This window comes from Pholcus phalangioides, unplaced genomic scaffold, assembly GCF_987345545.1.
Source record: "Pholcus phalangioides strain wild (caught in Gottingen) unplaced genomic scaffold, Ppha-v1.0 ptg000039l_1, whole genome shotgun sequence".
Classification (NCBI taxonomy): Eukaryota; Metazoa; Arthropoda; class Arachnida; order Araneae; family Pholcidae; genus Pholcus; species Pholcus phalangioides.
Genome location: NW_028301625.1, coordinates 22,861,668 through 22,882,318, shown reverse-complemented (window position 1 = coordinate 22,882,318; position 20,651 = coordinate 22,861,668). Strand labels below are relative to the sequence as shown.

General features: G+C 34.6%; 1 protein-coding gene across 3 annotated transcripts in view; it reads left to right on the top strand.

Moving 5' to 3' along the window:
• Positions 1-20,651, top strand: part of LOC149065720 (uncharacterized) — a 79,779-nt gene that overhangs the window by 23,077 nt on the left and 36,051 nt on the right. For all 3 annotated transcript variants that reach the window (XM_089253738.1, XM_089253737.1, XM_089253739.1), the window contains exons 10-14: positions 9,711-9,767; positions 13,082-13,240; positions 16,338-16,948; positions 19,288-19,374; positions 19,467-19,694. In XM_089253738.1, the coding sequence (XP_089109864.1) occupies positions 9,711-9,767; positions 13,082-13,240; positions 16,338-16,948; positions 19,288-19,374; positions 19,467-19,694 (1,142 nt within the window). The remainder of the gene's footprint in view (positions 1-9,710; positions 9,768-13,081; positions 13,241-16,337; positions 16,949-19,287; positions 19,375-19,466; positions 19,695-20,651) is intronic.

Genomic DNA, 20,651 nt, shown 5'->3' with positions numbered 1-20,651 from the left:
ATTTCTTAACATCTTTCTACCACGTGTAAGGTTTTTATTACTATTTGTTTAGCTGCTTGGAAACAACGTTAATCCCTTTATCTGCATTTTATAAGATCTCTTCATTTTAGAAGCTTAATATTTTGGCAATAACAAGCAGTGATTTTTTTATAAAGCACATTTCTCATTTTCTCACTCTTCCCAGCATGCGAGGTCAGTGCAAGTTGGGGAATCATTATTTTTTTCACATTTTAACTGGTTGAAAGCAATCTTTCCCTTTGTCTAATTGAAGGGTTCTTGACCTGTACTCCCTGCGTATACTTCCAAGGGCTCAGCAGCAACTTCAGGACAATAAAATAAATTTGTAAATTTGATTTAAAAAAAAAGAGGTCTATGGGGCTCATTTAGACATAGAATAAACAGGGTTCTTGCAACTCAGAAAAGAAGCTGAAAACTGCTGGTCTAATTCAAGATAAACTGGTGTTAAAAATCAATCATTTTCCCTTTTGGTCAATTATCTCTGGAACCTTGGGACAAATTTCAATGGAATTAGTTATGCACATAGGTTATTATACAGACAAGATAGGCATACAGCAGTTATTTTATACATTGATGGTCATATATAACATGTATCGGAGCTGGATGGTCTAACATAAAGCTTATGATATTGAGCAAAAATTTGTTTAGAGGGGGTGGGGGTAAGTACATCTCCTGTTACTGTTATAAAGGTCATTCAACATGAATTCATACCAGAAATTCAGCTATTTAGGGGGGTCTCTGTGACAGCTAGTTTCACTCCTTCAGCAATGCTGTTTTCAGCTCCTGGATGGTTCTAGGAGAGGGGGGATGAACTGCAATTGCTCTCCCAAGAACGTCACAGGTAAGCTCAGTTGGGTATAGGTCTGGAGATATGGCTGGCTGCTGTATCTGGTGAATATCTTCTCTTTCCAGAAATTTATCACCCATATCAGCTCTAAGGGGGGCGTGTTGTCCATTAAAATGAAATTGTCAAATATACTATCCTAATACTTGACAGCTCCCCACAGATTCTCTGGTAACGACTTGAAGATTTGTACGCCCTTTCAATATGCCTGCCCAAACCATCAAACTACAGCTGCCTAGAGGATCTGTGTCTGCTGTCAGGTATAGGGATGAAATCTTGGAGCCCTATGTTTGCCTTTTTGGAGTGCAATTGGCTCTGATTTCGTTTTAGGGGATGACAAGGTGCATCCCCATGGAACTAATATGGTCATAAAATTTCTGGAAAGTAGGATTTCCAGTATGAAGTTTTGTGACCTGGAGTATAACAGCAGGAAGGGACCATATCCCTATCAATTTATTTTTTGTTTGATATCATAAGCTCTATGTTGGACCTTTTGCCACTGATGCATCTTATGCATGACCATGCATGCATACCATAAGAGTTGTGCGCCTATTTTGTTTATATTATATCAACTTATGTGTCTAGAAGTTCCAGTGATAATCAACCAAATGTGAAAATTCTTTAAATTTTGAACACCAGTGTAATAAAAGAATATACGTGTAATATATATCGGGTGGGTTAAAAAAAAAAAAGTTTTTATTTTCAAATCGCTCTAGTGCAGTTTCATTGTGCAGCTTTTCGCTCGTTTTGTCAAAACAAAATGACCCAGGCTAATTCATCTCTAGGTCAGGCTATGCATTGAGTTACACCCACACCCTAACCAAACAACCATCCAAAGTTGGTGCGTATGATTTACATTAAATTTCAAAACTAGTTATCAAAATTGACGCATTCAAAATTTGACTTTTGGGAGAAATCAGGCATAACTGATCTTGATATTAGCGTAGATATCAGATGTAAAACTCTAGCTTCATATCTACATACTTTAGTTGAGTTCCTCTATAAGTTTGCTACATCTCTCGACTGTCTGAGTGTGACTTGTCTGATGTGATTAGTGTTGGAATTGATGAATGATATAATATATCACACATCTTGTAGCATTGGGGGGAAGGATACAACAGGCAAGTATTCCAGTAAATTTCAGTTGTAATCGGTAGCTTCAAAGTTTATCTGACGTAGCATGAAGTGTCTAATGGATTTTCCTTTAGAGGTGGATTAACTTGCTTTTAACCCTTTATATCAAACATTGTAAGAAGTAGAACAAGAAGAAAACTATAATGAATTTAAATAAAAGTATAAATGTGTGTGATGACAATAATAGTTATCATGTAAATTATTTGGTAGGTCATTTTAGTTCTAATTAAAAACAAAAAAAAAAACAATGCATTTGAAACAATTAGTTTGTTCGAAAAAATTATCTAACCCGGTACTTTAAAGTACCATCAGGATATAAAGTGTTTCTATATCCAAGCTCTCTTTAATGTGTTCTGTCATCAACGATCATAGTCAACAGTAAATTTTCATTGTGTGTAAAGAATGTATTGTGTTCAATTACTGGATTAACATGAAGTAAGTTGTCAAATACTGCAATGTTTGAACTGCTGGAAAAACATGTTTAGCACGTCACTAAAATACTCACTCTTTTTGTGGAACCACACAAGCATGTATGATTTCAAGATGAGAACTTCGGATTTTCAGGAGGATTTGGCTAACTCATGTAGACCTATAAAACCTTAGTACTCTATTGGCCGCATCTGCACATCTAGAATGTGACCGATGACTATAGGATCTCGAATTAAAAATCTTCTGGACAATGTCCTGACTTGGATATGTCTTGGCTGGTCTTTGCTCTACATCTTTCTGTCTACTTCTGGAATCAATCTACAGATTCATACTCCACCACAGGGAGCTTTCACATCCAGTAAGCAGTTATCTAACGGGTTCAGAAAAAAGTTTTGGCCCTGTGGATGCACCATGTGGTTCTATAGGGATTGGTGGTTCCCGACTTCGAGGCACAAATATGAGCCAATCCCCCTATTAAAAAGTCTCGCCATAGAGAGCAACAGGATTACAATGGTACAAATATTCAATCATTTCACTTCACTCACAATATCAAATGTAGATAGCAGCACTAAAAATTCCCACACAACACTACATACGGCTAAGACTGTCAGGTATACACTAATTCAGACTCTGGAACAGATTTCGGCAACAGGATAAGTCTAGTAGCAGAGTCCTTTTGCTCATTGATTCATTGCACCATGTATATGCTGAGGAATATGACAGGGAGTTCGTTGAAATGGAGTAGATAAACAATCCATGGTAGTGGTCTTCCCACATGTAGTTCACCCATGCTCACTCCGGTCACACTCAGGTAGTCGTGGGATATGCTTAACTTGTTACCGAGGCCTCAACTAAAGTATACGGACATGAAGCGCTAGGGATAGCTATATTAGATCTACGCTGTTATAAAAATCAGTTATGCCTGACTTCTCAAAAAAGTCAGACTTCAAACCTGTACACTTGGGAAAGAAATTAGAAGAAACTAAACCATTGAATCCTAGTCAATTTTGATGCCTAGTTTTGAAATATAATGTAATATACACATGTGCACGCAAACTTTGGATGGTGGTGGTTTGGGTAGGGTGTGGGTGTAACTTGACATGCAGCCCCACCTAGCAATGAATTTGCCAGGGTTCTTTTAACAAAATGGGCAAAAAGCTGCATAATGAAACTTGAAAAAATTTGGTTAATTCCTGTTTTTCAAACATGTTAGCCCCGTTCACATATGCAATAAAACATCCTGGAAAGTTCACGGTAACAGGGATTTTAGCTACAAACCATTCACACGGCATTTAGTTTATGCCGGTAATCCCCCTCCTCTTACCGGAAGTCGTCAATGGTTACGTTTTTGTTGAACAGGAGTGCTTGATTCAAGATGGCTGACAAAGTAGCTTACAGTAGTTTTCGCAGGGCAAAGGATTATGGGAGAGAAGGTCGGCGTCGACCACCATTCCACCCCAAGAAAGATGGGCTTTATTTGATAAGCTTTTCTCCCACATTTTTTTCCTATGAGGGGAAAAAAGTTGCCATGCCGGTAATTATCACCAAAGCGACCCTCAATCTTGCACATGTAAACGGGGCTGTTGTGTGACCAATAAACATTGAAATATTAATGATGATTTAATTTATTTTACTTTATTGAACCATAAAATAAGCATAACAAACTTCTGCGTGTCGATCGTAGAATTTTAAGTAATATTAAAAAAATTAAGAAAAATATTTGATTTTGTCAATTCCCATAAACTTCAAGTCTGATGCGCGACCAGAAGATGTCAACCGATTTAAAAATTTTTAATATTTTTTCTTAGGGGTCATTCAAGTATTATGTCAGCATCCATGGGGGTTTTCGATTTGCTTTTTGATAACAAGGGGGGTGGGGAGTGTTTGAAGGTTGCTTAAATCAGCAACCACCTTTTTTTGAAGATATGAAATATTCTTAATGGCATCCTTAACCGTGGTTTGTGGGCACCTGAACTAACAATCTCCCTATTTATAAGTCTCCTAGTGAGCCACTTTAGTTATCTCTAAATTGTCACAAGTGGAGTTCCTCAGGGAAGTGTCCTTGGCCCCATACTTTTTTCACTTTTTATCGACAAACTCGATCAGGGTATCGATGGAATTACTAGCAAATTCTCAGATGATGTGAAGCTAATGGGGGTAATCGGAAATGAAAGCGATAGGGAGTTGCTCCAGACCAACTTAAACAAGATTGCAGCATGGGCAAATGAATGGAGCATGACGTTTAGCGTAGATAAGTGCATGGTCGCTCATTTTGGTTCGAACAACCCACGGTTCTCTTACGAGTTGAATGGTGTCACTATCCCGGATGCAACTAGAGTCACCGATTTGGGAATTCTCATTGACGAGCGACTTAAGTTTTCTGAACATTGTCAGCGGTTGTCAAAAAAGCGAATAGAATGCTTGGTCTCATTTTCAAAAAGGTCTCTTCGCGTTCTCCTAAAGTCATTCTTCCGCTTTTTCGAGGCTTAGTTCGTCCTGGACTGGAGTATGCTGTAAGGTTTTGGAGACCATACCTACAGAGGGACATAGACTTGGTTGAAGGGGTGCAGAGAAGAGCTACGCGTGTCCTTATTGGCACACAGGGCTTAAGTTATGAAGAAAGACTTCATTTTTTGAATATGTTTACATTGGATGAACGCAGGTGTCGAGGAGATATGATCGAAGTGTTCAAAATTTTCAATGGGATGGATAGGATGAACCATGAACTTTTAGTACACCGCCAGTCGACTGCTTTTACAAGGGGACACCAGTATCGATTGGTGAGGGACAATGCAAGGTTATGGTGTCGCAGGGAATTTTTCTCCAATAGGGTTGTTAATAAATGGAATAGCTTACCCCCGGAGGTAGTAAATTGTAACACAATTGACACGTTTAAAAAGAAATACGATAAACATGTTGGGGTAAATCGAGAAGCTATCCATTCTTAGAATAAGACAACCATAAGTATTCTTTATGGGCATTGTATAATATTTTATCATGTGTATATATTGTTTGTAATTTGTGTTAATTGCATTTTTAATTGGGTTCCTGTATTTTTGAAACATATGACAACCATATTTTTATCAGCCACCTCGTTGGGCATTTTGCCTGTTGTGGCGTTGTATTTGTATTTGTAAATGTTTTTTGGGTCTTTCAAGTGATCTAGAAATGTGTTTGGGCCGCTTAAGTATTCTCAAACTGTGCCACGCATCATTCAAGTGATCCGTAATTATTTTGCGGATCACTCAAGTAATCTGGAAATGTGCCAGGGGGTAACTTGAGTGATGTAGAGCCGCATTGGGGGGTCACTTAAGTGCTCTAAAACTGTGCCAACTGCCACTCAAGGGATTTCTAAATGTGCCAACTGCCACTCAAGGGATTTCTAAATGTGCCACTGATCGCTTGAGTGTTCTGGAACTGTGTTGCGGGTCACTTGATCTGTGAATGTGCCAAATGCCACCTAAATACTCTGGAATTGTGCTATGGGTCACTTAAGCTATCTGTAAATGTGTTTAGTTCATTTTCACAAAATTGGGTTTGAGGTAGCGGACCACATCAGATAACCCTGAGGTCCATAACTTTAGCATTTGTGGCTTAGAGGGGGGAGGGGTCACAATTTTTGATCGTTGGGGGCAAAGGAGCCCTCCTATGTCCCCCTTCTCGTGTGTCTCGGATCCAACCAGTATGTGATAGGAGGTAGGGGGCAAAGATGATGAAATTTTGCTGACGGGGAGGGGGTCAGAACTTTGCTGACTTTTGCTGACAAGGGGAAAGGGGGTCAAAAATAGTTGAAAAATTGCTGATATAATACTTGAAGGGCCCCTTAATAAGAGGAGGCAACTTTTCAGCACTATATCAATTTGAAAGTAACTTAATTTTTTTCGACCAACCATAGTTGATGACCTTTTTCTAAGCTGCACCATAATCACTATTATTTTTAATGCATGCACCACTCTATGAATTTTAACTAGTAGACCACGTTTCATTAAAAAAAATTTTTTTTTTTACGGGATACAAGCATTCTCTGTTCCTGTAAAATATTGTTCGGCTATTCTCTTATTTGAGTTAAATTGTTTTTACTTTTGAGTCATAAATTTAATTGCAATGCAGATTATATACGTCTTACGTATGATTATATTCATCTTACCTGCCCCATGTTGGGCATAGACACCGAAACCTGAAGGACTCGGGTTGCTCTGAGGTCCCCAATAAACTTCGTAAGAGGGCTTGGTCCTCCCCAAAGAATTCATGGATATACAATGTAATTGCATTTTATACAATGCATCTTCCCCCATGTAGACGATCCTGAATCTCGTACACATGCAGAGATGATGGTGTACTCTAGAGTTTACCTGAGGACCCAGGTTATTGGCAAAATCTGGGTCCCTTTAGAAAAAAAATTATATTCCTCCCCATCATTACTACTGGTATCTCTAGGAATTTTTTCCAACATGGGCCAGGTCTTTGATCACCTGTCTAAAAGTCTTCACTGAAACAGCGGCGGGCCATGTTCTGGGTAGGGGGAGGTATCTCTGTTAAATCAAATAATTTATTTCTAAAAACATTCTATACAAAGGCTCATTGAAGGAGAGATTTATTTACCAGCTTATTACTAGGTTTTTACTTTCATTGTGTACTAGTAGAAAAAAGCTTGCAAAGAAGCCCATTAACACTGAGAATTTAACAAATGTAATAAATCTAAAACAAATATACAGGCTATCCCATTTACAACATTCCCATTTAGAATATTTTAGTAAGACTTATTTTCGTGTTCCCAACTCTAAGTAATTCTTATAAGATTTCCCATTTAAATCACTTTTCCAACTTCCAATGTTTTTTATGATGTTTGTTTAATAACGTTTTAAGTGTGGGATTCACTGTAATTGAAAGTTAAGCACACATTTATGTATTTAGTAATAGATCAATCTATAAATTCCTTTCTTACTGATTTTCCATTTCATTATAACCTAAGCTCTTTCAACAATATCTTGCGATTAAATTTAAAGCAAATGAGATTTTCTGACATTTATCTTCTGATTCCTGTATTCATATAAATCTTTGCGAAGCGATTTCCTGGTGGAATGATTTTCTTTTCATTCCCTGATGGTCCACCACTCTGATCTGTCACCATTTAACTGCCACTTATTTTCTCAACTGAATATGGGAGCTTTGTCAGATTGTTGTTGGTGAAACTTAACAGTATGCTTGTGTGTGTGGGCCCAGCATTTGCCATGTTTTATGTTCAGTAGGTGGTGCCACCTCTGCAGGGCTGCAACTACATACTTCTCAACTGCGGCAAGCATGCATTTTGGCGTCCCGTATAATGTAAAAGAAGCAGTTATAAAGGGTGAATTTTTTTTTTGATGCTCCCTCTAGTCCAGAGCCCACGGCACCAGACCCGCCTGCTCCCCCTAGTTGCAACCTTGCATCTATTCTCTGAATTGGTGTAATGCGTGGATTTGAAATTTAATGTATGCATATTTGTGTTGTAGGTCTTTGTAATCGCCGTGGCAACTAGAGTTTGTTTTCAAAGGAATAGCCAATTCAAAATTGGAAAACCTTTAGAAAATAATTTTGAGCCGATTACCACTGCAAAATTGCAACCCGGATTTTCACCAAAGGTGAAATCTGGGGGTATGGGGACCCATGCCCCCCCCAAGAAGATTAAAAATTAAAAATATTTTTGTAAAAAATTAAAATATTGAGAAAAGAAATACATTCTTATACCATCTATTAATTTAAAATTGTTTTTGAGTATTAGTGAAGAATTAGATCCTTGTGTCCCTCAAAGTCTATTCTGCATACACATCCATGATTTTTCTTTCATTTCATATAAAGCATCAAAGATAGTAAAGTGTAAATTTTCCATGAAATAAACATACTAGTACCTTTCATGGAAGAATTGAAATAAAACTGATCACAAGGTTCTGTGTCATGTTTTACTTTTCAACAAGTTTAAACCTGAATACACCTTTTTTAAATCTTGTTATATTGCAATGTAACCTGTTCGGTTTGTTAAGCGAAACTGAAGAAGATTCCATAAGTATTGTTAGATTTGTCTCGACAAGATCTATCATCTCTAACTTATACATACTTTTTGATACATAGAAATGATTTCCTTACGGAAGTGTACTAGAAGACTTATGAGCAGAGCTTGAATGTTGATGACATTTGCAATTTTTGCATTTTTCAGTACTTTTCACATTTTATTTCATTTTTAGGATACTTTTTAACTTTTGAAATTTTTTCAAAATAGTAAGCTTAAAGTATTTAAATACAAAAATTAAATTTTTTTCATCATAGTATTTAGTAAAAGTTCCGAGGGCTGGTCACACTTGACCAAACAATAAGAGGAAGAGTTAAATAGCATTTTTGGGTAATTTTTTATGGTTATTTTTCAAGAGCGACATCCGGGCCTCTGAATTTGGCTAAGCAAAATTTTATTTTTCAACATTTACTGATACCGTTGGCATTTATCTGTGTTTTCTACTTATGGGAAATATAGCATGAAACACAATTTTGTTACGGAAATGTACCATTTATCTGATACCCAAACCAGAAGACATAACATTTGTAAGGTGCTATTGAATTTGTCTTAATGAGATCTGTCTGAAGACCTTAAAAAAGGCTTGTGTGTTTCATATTCTTGATAGAAGGATGGAGATGATTTTAGAGTGAAAAACAAACCAAGTGATTTTGGAGATTCTCCAAAAATCACTTTGGTTTTTCTTTTTATTAGAAACTAGTTGCTAACCTGTGGCTTCGCTCGTGTGAATATGGTAAGCTGATAATTACTCTGCAATGATTCCCCTATATAACATTTGAATGCCTCTTGACCCCCTCGGGGGTTGAATTTTAAGAAGTCCCATCTCAGTGGGTATCTAATAACTTTTGAACCCTCTTATAAATCACTTGGGGGGGGGGGGTGTCAAATTTTGAAAACCCCTTTCTTAGTGACATGAATTAAAACTACTGGCCAAATTTTATATTTATAGCTCCAGTGGTTTTGGCTCCACAATGATGAATCAGTCAGGATAGGTCATTTTATATATATAGATGAATAAAATTGATTTGATATGAGTTTTTAAAGTATTTTATTACATTTTGTTTTGCCAACTTTTCAGAAATGCATCTGGTTTGGCTTGAAAGATAATTTAAAAGACTTATTGATATGTCATAAAACACAGTTCAATATGAGTTGAAGTTTCTGCATTAACATGTGATAGTTTTTATTTGTTCAAAAATATTTGTCTTTTAGTGAAGCAAATGACATTTTTTCCTCTAGAAAACATCAAGATTATGAAAGGAAATTGCAAGATCAAATTTTAGGATGTAACAGTAGGTGAGTTTTTACTGTATGAATTTAATTTCTTTTTTATTCCTTATTCAATAAGCATGAAACTATTGTTACGAGCCAGTCTTTATTTGTTCAAATTCAGTAAGCAGCTGAATATACTTCCTGGATAACAAAATAAGTTTTGATGCATCTTTTATATGGTTGGCAGGTTTTTGGCACATGGCAGTTTCTGACAGTTTAAACCAGTTTCCCAAACTTTATGTTCATCACCCCTTTTTTCAGAGAAATTTTCTCTCTCCTCGCCCCTTAACTCAAGTGAACCCATAGCATCCTATGTTGTACCCGTAGCTTCTATCGCCCACTTCGGGAAACACCGGTTTAAACCATCGCATCAAAAACCTCAAATATCGTGTTTCAATATAAAAATTCCCATTGGAAAATGCACACATTAATTTCATGTAATGTTCAAAGTGACTGTTATACAAAGAATAAATACTTAATATGATTGTTACCATATGATTGATCCACTCTACAGAATTATTTTGGATTGTTTTTCTCTCTTAAAAATATACAATTTGAATAAAGCATGGCATAAACACTGAAGGAAAAACTATGGAATGATTTGATATTCTTCAATTCAAGATTATTCTTGACTTTCCAAAATTTCTTTAACTGCTTTTATATTTGTATAGATATAAACATCTGTTGTACTCTTTTTATAACAGATGGGTGTTTAAAAAGTTCTTTTACACCATATATGTAATACTGATTTGTTTAGCAATCTCAAAATACTAAATTGTAGGGCTAAAATGTCCTTTAATTTAACAGTGCTGATTGTATATGATGCTTAAAAAAACTCATGTAAGTAAGAATAACTAAGTTTGACTGATGTTATATTTACTAGCATTTATAATGCAATGGTTTTTCAATCGAAGCTGTATCTAAACTTGCAAAACAATGCTTTGGGTATATAAAGTCCTGCCAGCTCTCTGCTTTGATTGAAAATACTCTTTAAAAAAACTCTGGATTAAACCTGAGCTAATAAATTTTTAGGTGAAAATAAATTAGTTTAATTAGTGTATTAACAGATGCTGTGCGAGAATTTTTATGTGGAATAAAATTTTGGGCAGATCAGAAAATTTAAAATATCAAAATAGATAATTTTCTCAGTAATTATAATTCAAAATATAAAACACTAGTCTAGATAAAAGTGTGTTTTGTATTATTTCACGTATCTAAAAAAACTATCTGACAACATTGACAATAAGTTTATGACTGTTTTAATACTGAGTTGGTTCCTGAAGTCAAAACCTAAATCTGATGCCCTGTCACACGTATTTTGAATAAACAGCTCTATTTCACTTAGCAAATTTAACACAGGTTTAGATAAATAAATCATGAAATTGTTTTATATGTTCTAGACTCTTATGTTGAAAAATTCAAAAGTGGAAACTATGATTATTATTTTGTTTATCATCATGTTATATACTTATGTTCAAAACATTATCCAAAAGCATTCATTTAGGTTTTTGAAATTTTTTTGATTCAAACCAGTTTTTGACAGCTTAAATCAGTTTTTGACGCCTGTCATGTCACAACCCAACTTTGTATTTACAAAAAGGGGAGTAGTGGTATTAGTCCGAGACCTTGGGAAAAGGTCTCGGACTTGCATGGAATGCCCAGAGGTGGTACAATGTAGTGTCTGTCTTGTTTGTTGCGCGTATATTATGAAGTATAAAAGATCACTGAGGGACAAAAAAATAATTTTGTCATTCTTTGGAAAAAGTATAATGTCCTGTACATATAATCTGTGGGGGCATATAATCCAGATGTGAATTCCGCTATTTTGAGAAAAATATCGTAATATAATCTGTAGCTGCATGTGAAAATGTCATCAGTAATGAAATCTTAAGGAATGAAAAGGGTTGTTTTTGTTGGTTGCATTTCTGTGAGAAAAATGTTTTATTCCCATATATGCATCACCTATAAGTCTTGAAATTAAAAATTTTTTTTTTAAATATTTCCATTCCAACTTCTCAGAAACAACATCCTCAGATAAAATGCAAAGGTATATAATTCACACTAAGAAATTCTCATGTTTTTCATATGCACAATCATGGATTTTTATTATTATTTCCCGCTTCTAATTATATGGAAAAAATATGATGAAAATCATATATGCTAATATAAATAATCAGATACCACTAATAAGTGTCAAAATCAGTCATAAAATTCTTTGAAAGTGATTTTAATTTATGACATATCAATGAGTAAGTTTTAAATTGTGTTCAGTTAATAGTAAAAGCCTGATGAAAATTCATTGTTTTCTTTCAAGCAAAACACTACTTTAGTTGTCATAGTAAATTTTGAAGTTAAAGAAATAGCTTTTTTTTTTTCTCGTGATGGTATTGGTTTAGTAAAAAAATTATCATCCAATGCTGAAGGAGCGGGTCTTCCCTATCCATATTTTCCTTCGAATATATGGAAGAGAAACAATGCTTATTTATCTCAGAGAACAAAAATTTTCCTTTTATTCTTATATTGTCAAAAACAGAACAGATACATCATAATGTATTCCTGATAAGTATGAGTGTATAGTTGCTCCTGGTTGAAAATTGCACTATTTTGAGGCAAGAAGTGTTGCAAGGCATTAACTCTGGAATTTGAATTTTCTTCCTTGTAATCTTTGTCTCCACAAATAACCAGTCTTTCGATGAATCTTGTATTAACTCTGGTTCTTTCCAATCCTTTTATGAAAGAAAATTGTAGGAAACTAAATATCATATGAACATATGGAGGGAAGAAGTTTTTGCTCAAAACGTCACAAAGTTCCAGTGACAAAAACACAGCAGAGAGCAGAGGGCATTTCTACCTGTATTTGAATGAAGCTTGGAGTTGTTATCATGAGTTCAGGAAATCTTCAAAAAAGACACTGCAGCATATTATTAATGCTAGGGGAGGCTGTATGGTGTTTTGGTTACATGGAAATCAATTTGTTGATTGAATTAAGAATAGTTTGAATCAGAATATCTACATTGAACTGCTGGACAGTCAAGTTCTGCTTTCTCCTCCATTTTATAGAAACGTTTTTACAGAAAAAGTCAATAATTTTTCTTTCAACTTTTCAGGACTAGGTGACGCCTTTCCATACTTGTAAATAATTTGACATTTCTGAAAATTTCTTGCTATCCTCAGACTAATTTATATCAAAGTTTTATGCACCAATACCAATTTTCCAATTGTCATAGCAACCTGGCACTTGCCAAGCTCTGATACGGTATTTAAGTTTGTGCTCTTTTTAATAGGGAAAACTAAACCCGCTTTTGTAATTGTATGTATTTACTATGCCATCTTTGTAGGAAACAAAGTTCATCTCCCATACCAGAGAATATCAAAGAATCCTGGTCTTGTACAGCCGTGAATGGAAAGGAACACAGATCTAGAACCAAAGATTCTGTACAAAGTAATAAGTCTGAAAAACCAAGTCGTTCAAAAGCAAAACATGAAAACCAGAGGAGGTAAAATACTGAATTTGATGATGATTCGGAATAACTCAAAACATTCTGCTTTGGAGCAAATGACCAATCAAAACCTGATACTATAAATCACTATGGAATGAATATTTACTATGGGAAAGGCTTTCTATATATACGACCAAGTATTAGCTACAGTACATAGAACTTTTAGGCTATTGGGTTATGGTCTAGGAGGAAATTACTTCCTGATGTTTCACCTGCAACTGTGGTAATAATCTACAGATGTATTACTTGAGGGTCTCTATAACATGCATGATGAGCATCATAAGATGAACCACTAGCCCTCAAACCAGAAAATACAAACTGAAAGCATCCGTAAAAGAAGTGAATTTGCACAGTTAATCATATTATAACCATCTTATTTGCTGCTGAGATTCTTATACCTTTGAATATGCCCACCACAGTTGTGAGCAAAATGTTATATGTATTGAAATATAAAACAAATTTTCACCTTAAATTATTCAGCTCTACGCAAACCATAGTCTAATATACAGGGTAAATGTGACCTGTTCTGCCAAACAAAAGGGAGTGATAGATGAGCCCATGTGAAACATCCTATCAACCCTGTCCTATTTCGAACCGTTTTCGAGTTATAGTGGATAATAATTGATTATGGGGGAGAAAATGTGCCAGATCTGAAAAAATCCAGAATTTGCGAAGTTTCTGAAAGACCTATATGTAAACTAATCACACATTTGGAATGAGAAAAAAAATGCTATAAGATGACACCAGTTTAATTGAAATATCTTGTTTTAATGGTGCACTACAAGTCCTGAAAGATTAGCGAAGTTCGAAATCAAATTGTTGCCAAAATTTTAAATTGCCAATTCAGCAAACACCCTTCTAGCTACAATCGGTCAAATTTTGCCAAAAACTTGTCTATTTCACCAGCTTCCGAAAGAGCTTACAATAAACCATATCGGTTTTCTGGTTCAGGAGAAATTTAGCCTTTTGTTCACAATACATCACTGAAATCAGTGTTTGTCGAAGTAGACATTTTTAATGGATTTTGGTGACAATTTGATTTCTCACTTTGCCAATTTCTCATTGCTTGTACTTACACCTTGTAGGATTTTTTCTGTAAAATCAAATTGTCACCAAAATCTAACTCAATTCTGAATTTTTGTTGAATATCTATTTCAACAAACACTGATTTTCGTGATGTATTGTGAACGAAAGGCTAAATTTCTCTTGAACCAGAGAACTGATATGGTTTATTACAAGCTCTTTTGGAAGCTGGTGGAATGGACAAGTTTTTGGCAAATTTGACCAATTGTAGCTAGAAGGGTGTTTTCAGAATTGGTTTGGCAAAGTTCAAAATCGAATTTCACCAAATGTTTCAGCACTTGCAGCTCATTACACATGTAATCCAGATATTTTGATGAAAATGGTGTCACCTTATAAAATTGTTTTAGCTCTTTCGAAATATGTGCTTAATTTTCATGTAGGTCTTTGAAAAACTGAAATTTGTGAGGTTTTTTTGAGATTTGACTCATTTTTTTTCCATAATTGATTATCCACCATAACTCAAAAACAGTTTGAGATAAGACAGGATTGGTAGGGTGTTTCATGTTTCACTAGGGCTCATTTATCTCCCAATTTTGTTTGGCAGGGCAGAACAGGTCACGTTCACCCTGTATAGTCTGTAACCATAATGTCACTTGATATAATGATAATCCTTTTACAAAGATATTTTTTCTTGGTTCGCAGAGTATCATTATATATAGGTTTCATTGTACAATACTGATGTAATTGACTTCATGAGAGGCTACCATTGATGGGGGAAAATTGTTTATTTTTTCCCAATTTTTGATTTTTTGTATTATACAGGGAAACACACCAACACACACCTGTTTAAAACGGACAGCTCATGAGACAAACCAGTCTTGAATGGAACAGAAAAATATTCTCAATAATTAATACTTTAATTATTAGTGGATAATTAATGCTTCTTCCATCATGGGAAACCTCTTTAAGACATAATTTCTAACGCTGAAACAGGGCATATTTAGTCTATTTTTAGATTTAAAAAATCTAAAACCAAAATAATTTTTTGGGCCAAGTGAAAGTTTTTGTCCTTTGGATGGGAGAAAGTTGAGTGGTACTGAACCCCCTTTTTTGCTACGAAACTTTTGCTTCTTAGAAAAACAATGAATGCTTAATATCTATCTGAACTTTTTCCGGAAGTAAGAAGTTGGGTTTGGGTAGAAGCGTATATTTACTATTCAAAATTTAATAAAAGCCTGTTTAGCATTTCATCTATAATGAAAATGGTGACTTTTGTTAGAAAACACTCCTGTTTCTTAAAAATATATCAAATGTTGACAATTTCCATTTAAACTAGTTTGAGAGAGGAATAGCAAGGGAGACTGAATTATCGTTCACAATTTAACGATACCATGTTTCAGCATTTCATTCAGTGTAGAGATGGTGACCAGCTGCAAGAAACACATCTTGAATTTGAACATAAAAATAGAGGTCATACAGGCAAGAGAAAAGCAAAATTTAAGTGTTAGAGATATAGAATCTTTGACCAACGCTATTGGTTGTTGATCTCATTGTCACTATTTTTAAAAAGATCACAATTTCTCAATCTTTTATTTTTAAATATTTGAAAATTTTCATTTTTGACAAAAGTAAGTGCTATTCAGGAGAAATTTTTTAGATATTGAAGTTTAGCTATTTGCACATTAAATATGAAATTTCAAATGTATAGTAATTTGAAACATCAAACATGAAAAAATTCAAAATAATATGCATGTCTGTTTAATATTCGTTGGCTTATAGTAGTTGGGGTGATCTTTTCAAAATTTTGCAAAATGACAGAAATAAATCACAGCATTGTGTGCACCCCTTTATAAAACAGAAACCTGTCTGGAACAAATAAAAATTATTTCAGTCTCTTGACGTCCCGTTTTATACAGGTTGCACCGTACTAGTTTTATTTTCTCAAAAATACATTAAATTTTTCTTCAGACTAATATAAGATGTAAAAATAAAGTTTTTATTTTGAATGTATTTTTTGACTGTAATTGCCTAAAGTATTGTGTGTGTTCACACTTTTTTTTTATTTTAACAGAAGAGGAAAAAACAGATCCTCAGATTCCAATCACAATGGAAATTCAAATAAAGGATGTAAAGAAGAAAATGGCGCTTCCAAAAAAAATCAAAAACAGTCAAGGCATACCAAAACTTCTATCCAGACACCATTGCAAAGGGTGGAAGAAGCTCCAAAACATCATGCAAATAGAAAAACAATTGATATATCAGAAGCAGATGTGAAGAATTCCCAAACAACTTATGTAGAAATAATGGAAAATCCTGCTCCCAGCCATCAGTCAGCAAGTATAAAAATTTCTCGATGTGGTAGTCCTAGCCTTCCACCTTCACCAGCATCATCAAGTTCGTCTCTGTTTACACCATTTGGCAGTTTGTCGAGTAATTTTCTCTCCTCATCACCTTCACCACCTCCGTGTAATTCTGCACAGACGTTCCAAATAATAGGCTCCTCATCCACTTTACAGGAGTCTAATCCAGCCAGTGCATATTCAAATGCTGATATAGAGCATAGGAAGTCTCCTTGCCAATTTATGGATAGCTTAGAGAGCAGTGATTCTCTTTTTAGTCACTTGAACAATCTTCCTTTATCACAGAATTTAAGGTTTTTTGCTGATCAACAACCGAATGAGGGTATGACTTTTTTGCTAAAAATATTCCATAAGCATTTATCTATTGGCTTATGTACTTTAATGTACGGGAGATAAACCAACTCATGTATGATTTGCATTAAAATGAAGGAAAAATCTGAAGAAACATTGTATTTTTGCATATGCCATCTCTAAATTTTATATTGAGGAATAACAATACAAATCTTGGAATTAAATAAATTCAGATTATGCATGGTTTTCAAATGGAGTTGAAGAGCTTGATAAATATAGAAATATTTATCACATGTATAATTATTAAAAATTTGTTCAATTTACGATAATGAATTTTATTGGTAAATATTACGAGACTGATTATATTTTTTTATCTTCACACTTATTTTGATATAACATACGCCAAACTTAATTTATCACCTTCATTTAAGAATTATGAAATCAGACTGCATTTTCATTATTTTTTAATCATTCAGAGGCCTTTGTTCTACTAAAAGCCAAAAAGCCAAAGTGAATTTTTCACTGAAAATATTTCTGAGTGCAAAACTTCATTGTTCTCCACTTGGGACCATCTTAACACATGGATTCTTATGGCCTAGGGCATAGATTTCTAACTTATGTTTCCTCTCTCTCGTGTAATTGTAGGGTTCCACGTGATAATGTCGCAGAACCCAAAGAGCTTAAAAAGAAAAACTTTATTGTTATTGATGCTTTTAAAGCTGAGCTTATTGGGGATTTTGAGAAAATGGTGTCATTTATGAAAATTCAAACCATTTGGATGATTAAACTATTAAGAAACTAATCCCAGTAGTTTTTCCTCTCCCAACCTCATTGATCACGTACGAAAAATATTTGAACCATGGAAAGCATTGCATAAAGGTATTGCGCTGTAATTTTTTTTCAAATTATTCTCCATGTTAAAAGCAAATTATGTGGAATTTCCCATGCGTATGATTCATCACTATACGCGAGTGAGTACATTGGAAATTTTGAAATTCCGCCCCTCACATAGCACGTAGGTGCTTTTACTGATCAATCAGCACTTATTATTTGTGCCTTTGACCAAAACTTTGTGCCTTGTCTTTTTGATTATATTGTCCTCACTAAAAAAAATGCAATCCTACTATATAGACACAGTGTATAATATGTTTGCATGTTATTATTGAGGATTATATATACAGTAAAACGTTGTTAAGTCGTCATTCCGATTTTAGTCGTCATTTTTCTTCAGACCCTTCCAACTCTCATAGACCACAATGTTATTAAACCCTCGTTTACTCGTCGCTAATTTCAATTAAGTCGCTAATTAATTCACTATGAAAAAGTTTGAGAAAGACAAACAGACTATTTGCATTGCCCCCATTAAAAAAAAAAAAGCTTATTAACAGCATTGCCATATGCTTAAAAGTCACAATAAAATCCTATATACCCAAACGGAACAGTTTAAGTTACGAAAGTTACGCTGGTGAAGTTCATTTGCCGACTAAGGTTTTTGGAACCATGGGGATTGTTCAAGCTAGATCTCATTTCTGCCTGGGTTCCATTGGAGAAACTGGACAAACCGCGAGACACCCAAGCTCTGTTGCAAGAAGCAACGTAAGTACTTTGCCCCCCTGTGGGGGGGGGGACCAGGGCATCTCCAGCAAAACCAAAATTTATTGATATGTCAAAGATTACATATAGTGCAAGGAAATCAAAAATTATGTAAAAATCGAAAAATCAAATTAGTCAAGTTGAAGTCAAAGTGCAACGGGCACGGATAATAAATAATCATAGAAAGCATGGACTCTACTAATTTAGAGCTTGAAATTTAAACAAAATATCTTTGTTGGAAAAAATGAGACATTCTTTCCCAAGTTGTGGTCTTCTGTTTAATTTTCCCCGCCCAGGGCCCCTCCACCAAGTCAAAAGTGTTTGAGATTTCTTTGTAGTTGCATCATGAACTACTGATGAATTCAAACATTAAAATTAAATTTGACGTATATGTAAAATTAATGTGCAATAGAGAGTTCTGTTATGAAGAAAAGCTACTTATTCAAACAGTTGCTCTGTCTATAAATTAAAAATTACTAGTATAAATCAAAGTGTACAGGACATTTCACCATAATAATTTAAGTAATAAGAGATAAAAAAATTGCTATTTTTTTCTTTCAATCTATAAATTTTATTAATGTTATTTTGATTCATACTTTAATAAATGTCATATTGCTTTAAATTTATACAAGTTTCATAACATTGCACATTAAAACTGACGGAACTCCGCTGAAGCCGTCATAATTTTTCTATAACTTGAGGTGACGACTTATCGAGGTTTTACTGTATCTGCAAGCATTGTTTTAAGGTTTGACTATTTGTCCTCATTATTCATAGATCAAATGGGTACTAATGAAAGTGATAGCCAGTGGAATACGGGTTACTCATTTGATTACTCTGCAAAAAATCAAGAAGATGACTTGGGTAAATATAGAATGTTTTCAACTATTAAATTTTTTTTTCAAATTTATAGCATAAAAAAATATGGATTATTATAAGTACATCAATTTTTATAGACTTTGATCCATGGAATGAGTCATCAAAAGGGCTAGCAGATTTGATGGCAAGAGAAGCTAATACAAACTCTTATAAAAATGCTAATATGCCTCCAGGTTTTTCATCCTACAAAACTGTGCCAAACGCTCAGAAGTTATCCGTACCTCCACCAGGCTTCAGAAATCATCAGCATCCATCAATTAATGCTACCTCAAATGTTCTTCATAACAGCTATGGCATCAATTCAGGTATTAAAAATTGATAATTTTCACTAAAAATTAATATTTTTGATTACATAGGTTTTTTTTTTATTGGTATGAATTCTTTTTATGTGATAACCAAATTTTGTATTCTCTTCAAACCTGAGTCAAAACTAACCATTAAAAAAAATTTCTTGATTGATTTATGTTTACTGCATGTCAAAATACTCTTTAAAAAGAAGAAAAAAATTTGCAAATTTTTCTAAAAATTAATTTGGGTCGATATCCTTAAGACTATTTGAGTTAGGTGCCCTTACACATACCTCAAGTGTTAACTTGTAAAAAGAATCATTATAACCATTAAAACTGGAGGTACACATATGTAGACCTCTGGAGCCACAAGAAGATACAGTGATGTGGTGGGGGGTTGATAAGTCGTGAAGTCAAAGATGGAAAGTGTGGGGGGGGGGCTGGGTTCAAACCCCCCACAGAAAAGCTACAAGTTTATGATTGCAGCATGGACTAATGAATGGAGCATGACCTTTAGTGTTGATAAGTGCATGATCACTCATTTTGGTTCCAACAATCCATGTTTCACTTACGAGTTGAATGGTATTACTATCTTCTATGCAACTAGAATCACCAATTTGGGAATTCTCATTGACAAGCAGCTTAGGTTTTCTGAACAGTTCTGTTCAGCTGTGGTCAAAAACGACTAGAACGAACGGTTTCATTTCTGAAAACGTCTCTTCGTGTTCTAAAGTCATTCTTCCGCTTTTCCAAGGCTTAGTTCGTCCTGGACTGGAGTATGCTGTAAGTTTTTAAAGACCATACCTATAGAAAGGCATAGACTTGGTTGAGGGGGTGCGGAGAAGAGCTATGCATGCTCTTGTTGGCACACGAGGCTTGAGCCATGAAAAAGACTTGATTTCTTGAATGTTTATATTGGAGGAACGCAATTGTCGGGGGATGTGATCGAAGTGTTTAAAATTTTCAACTGGATGG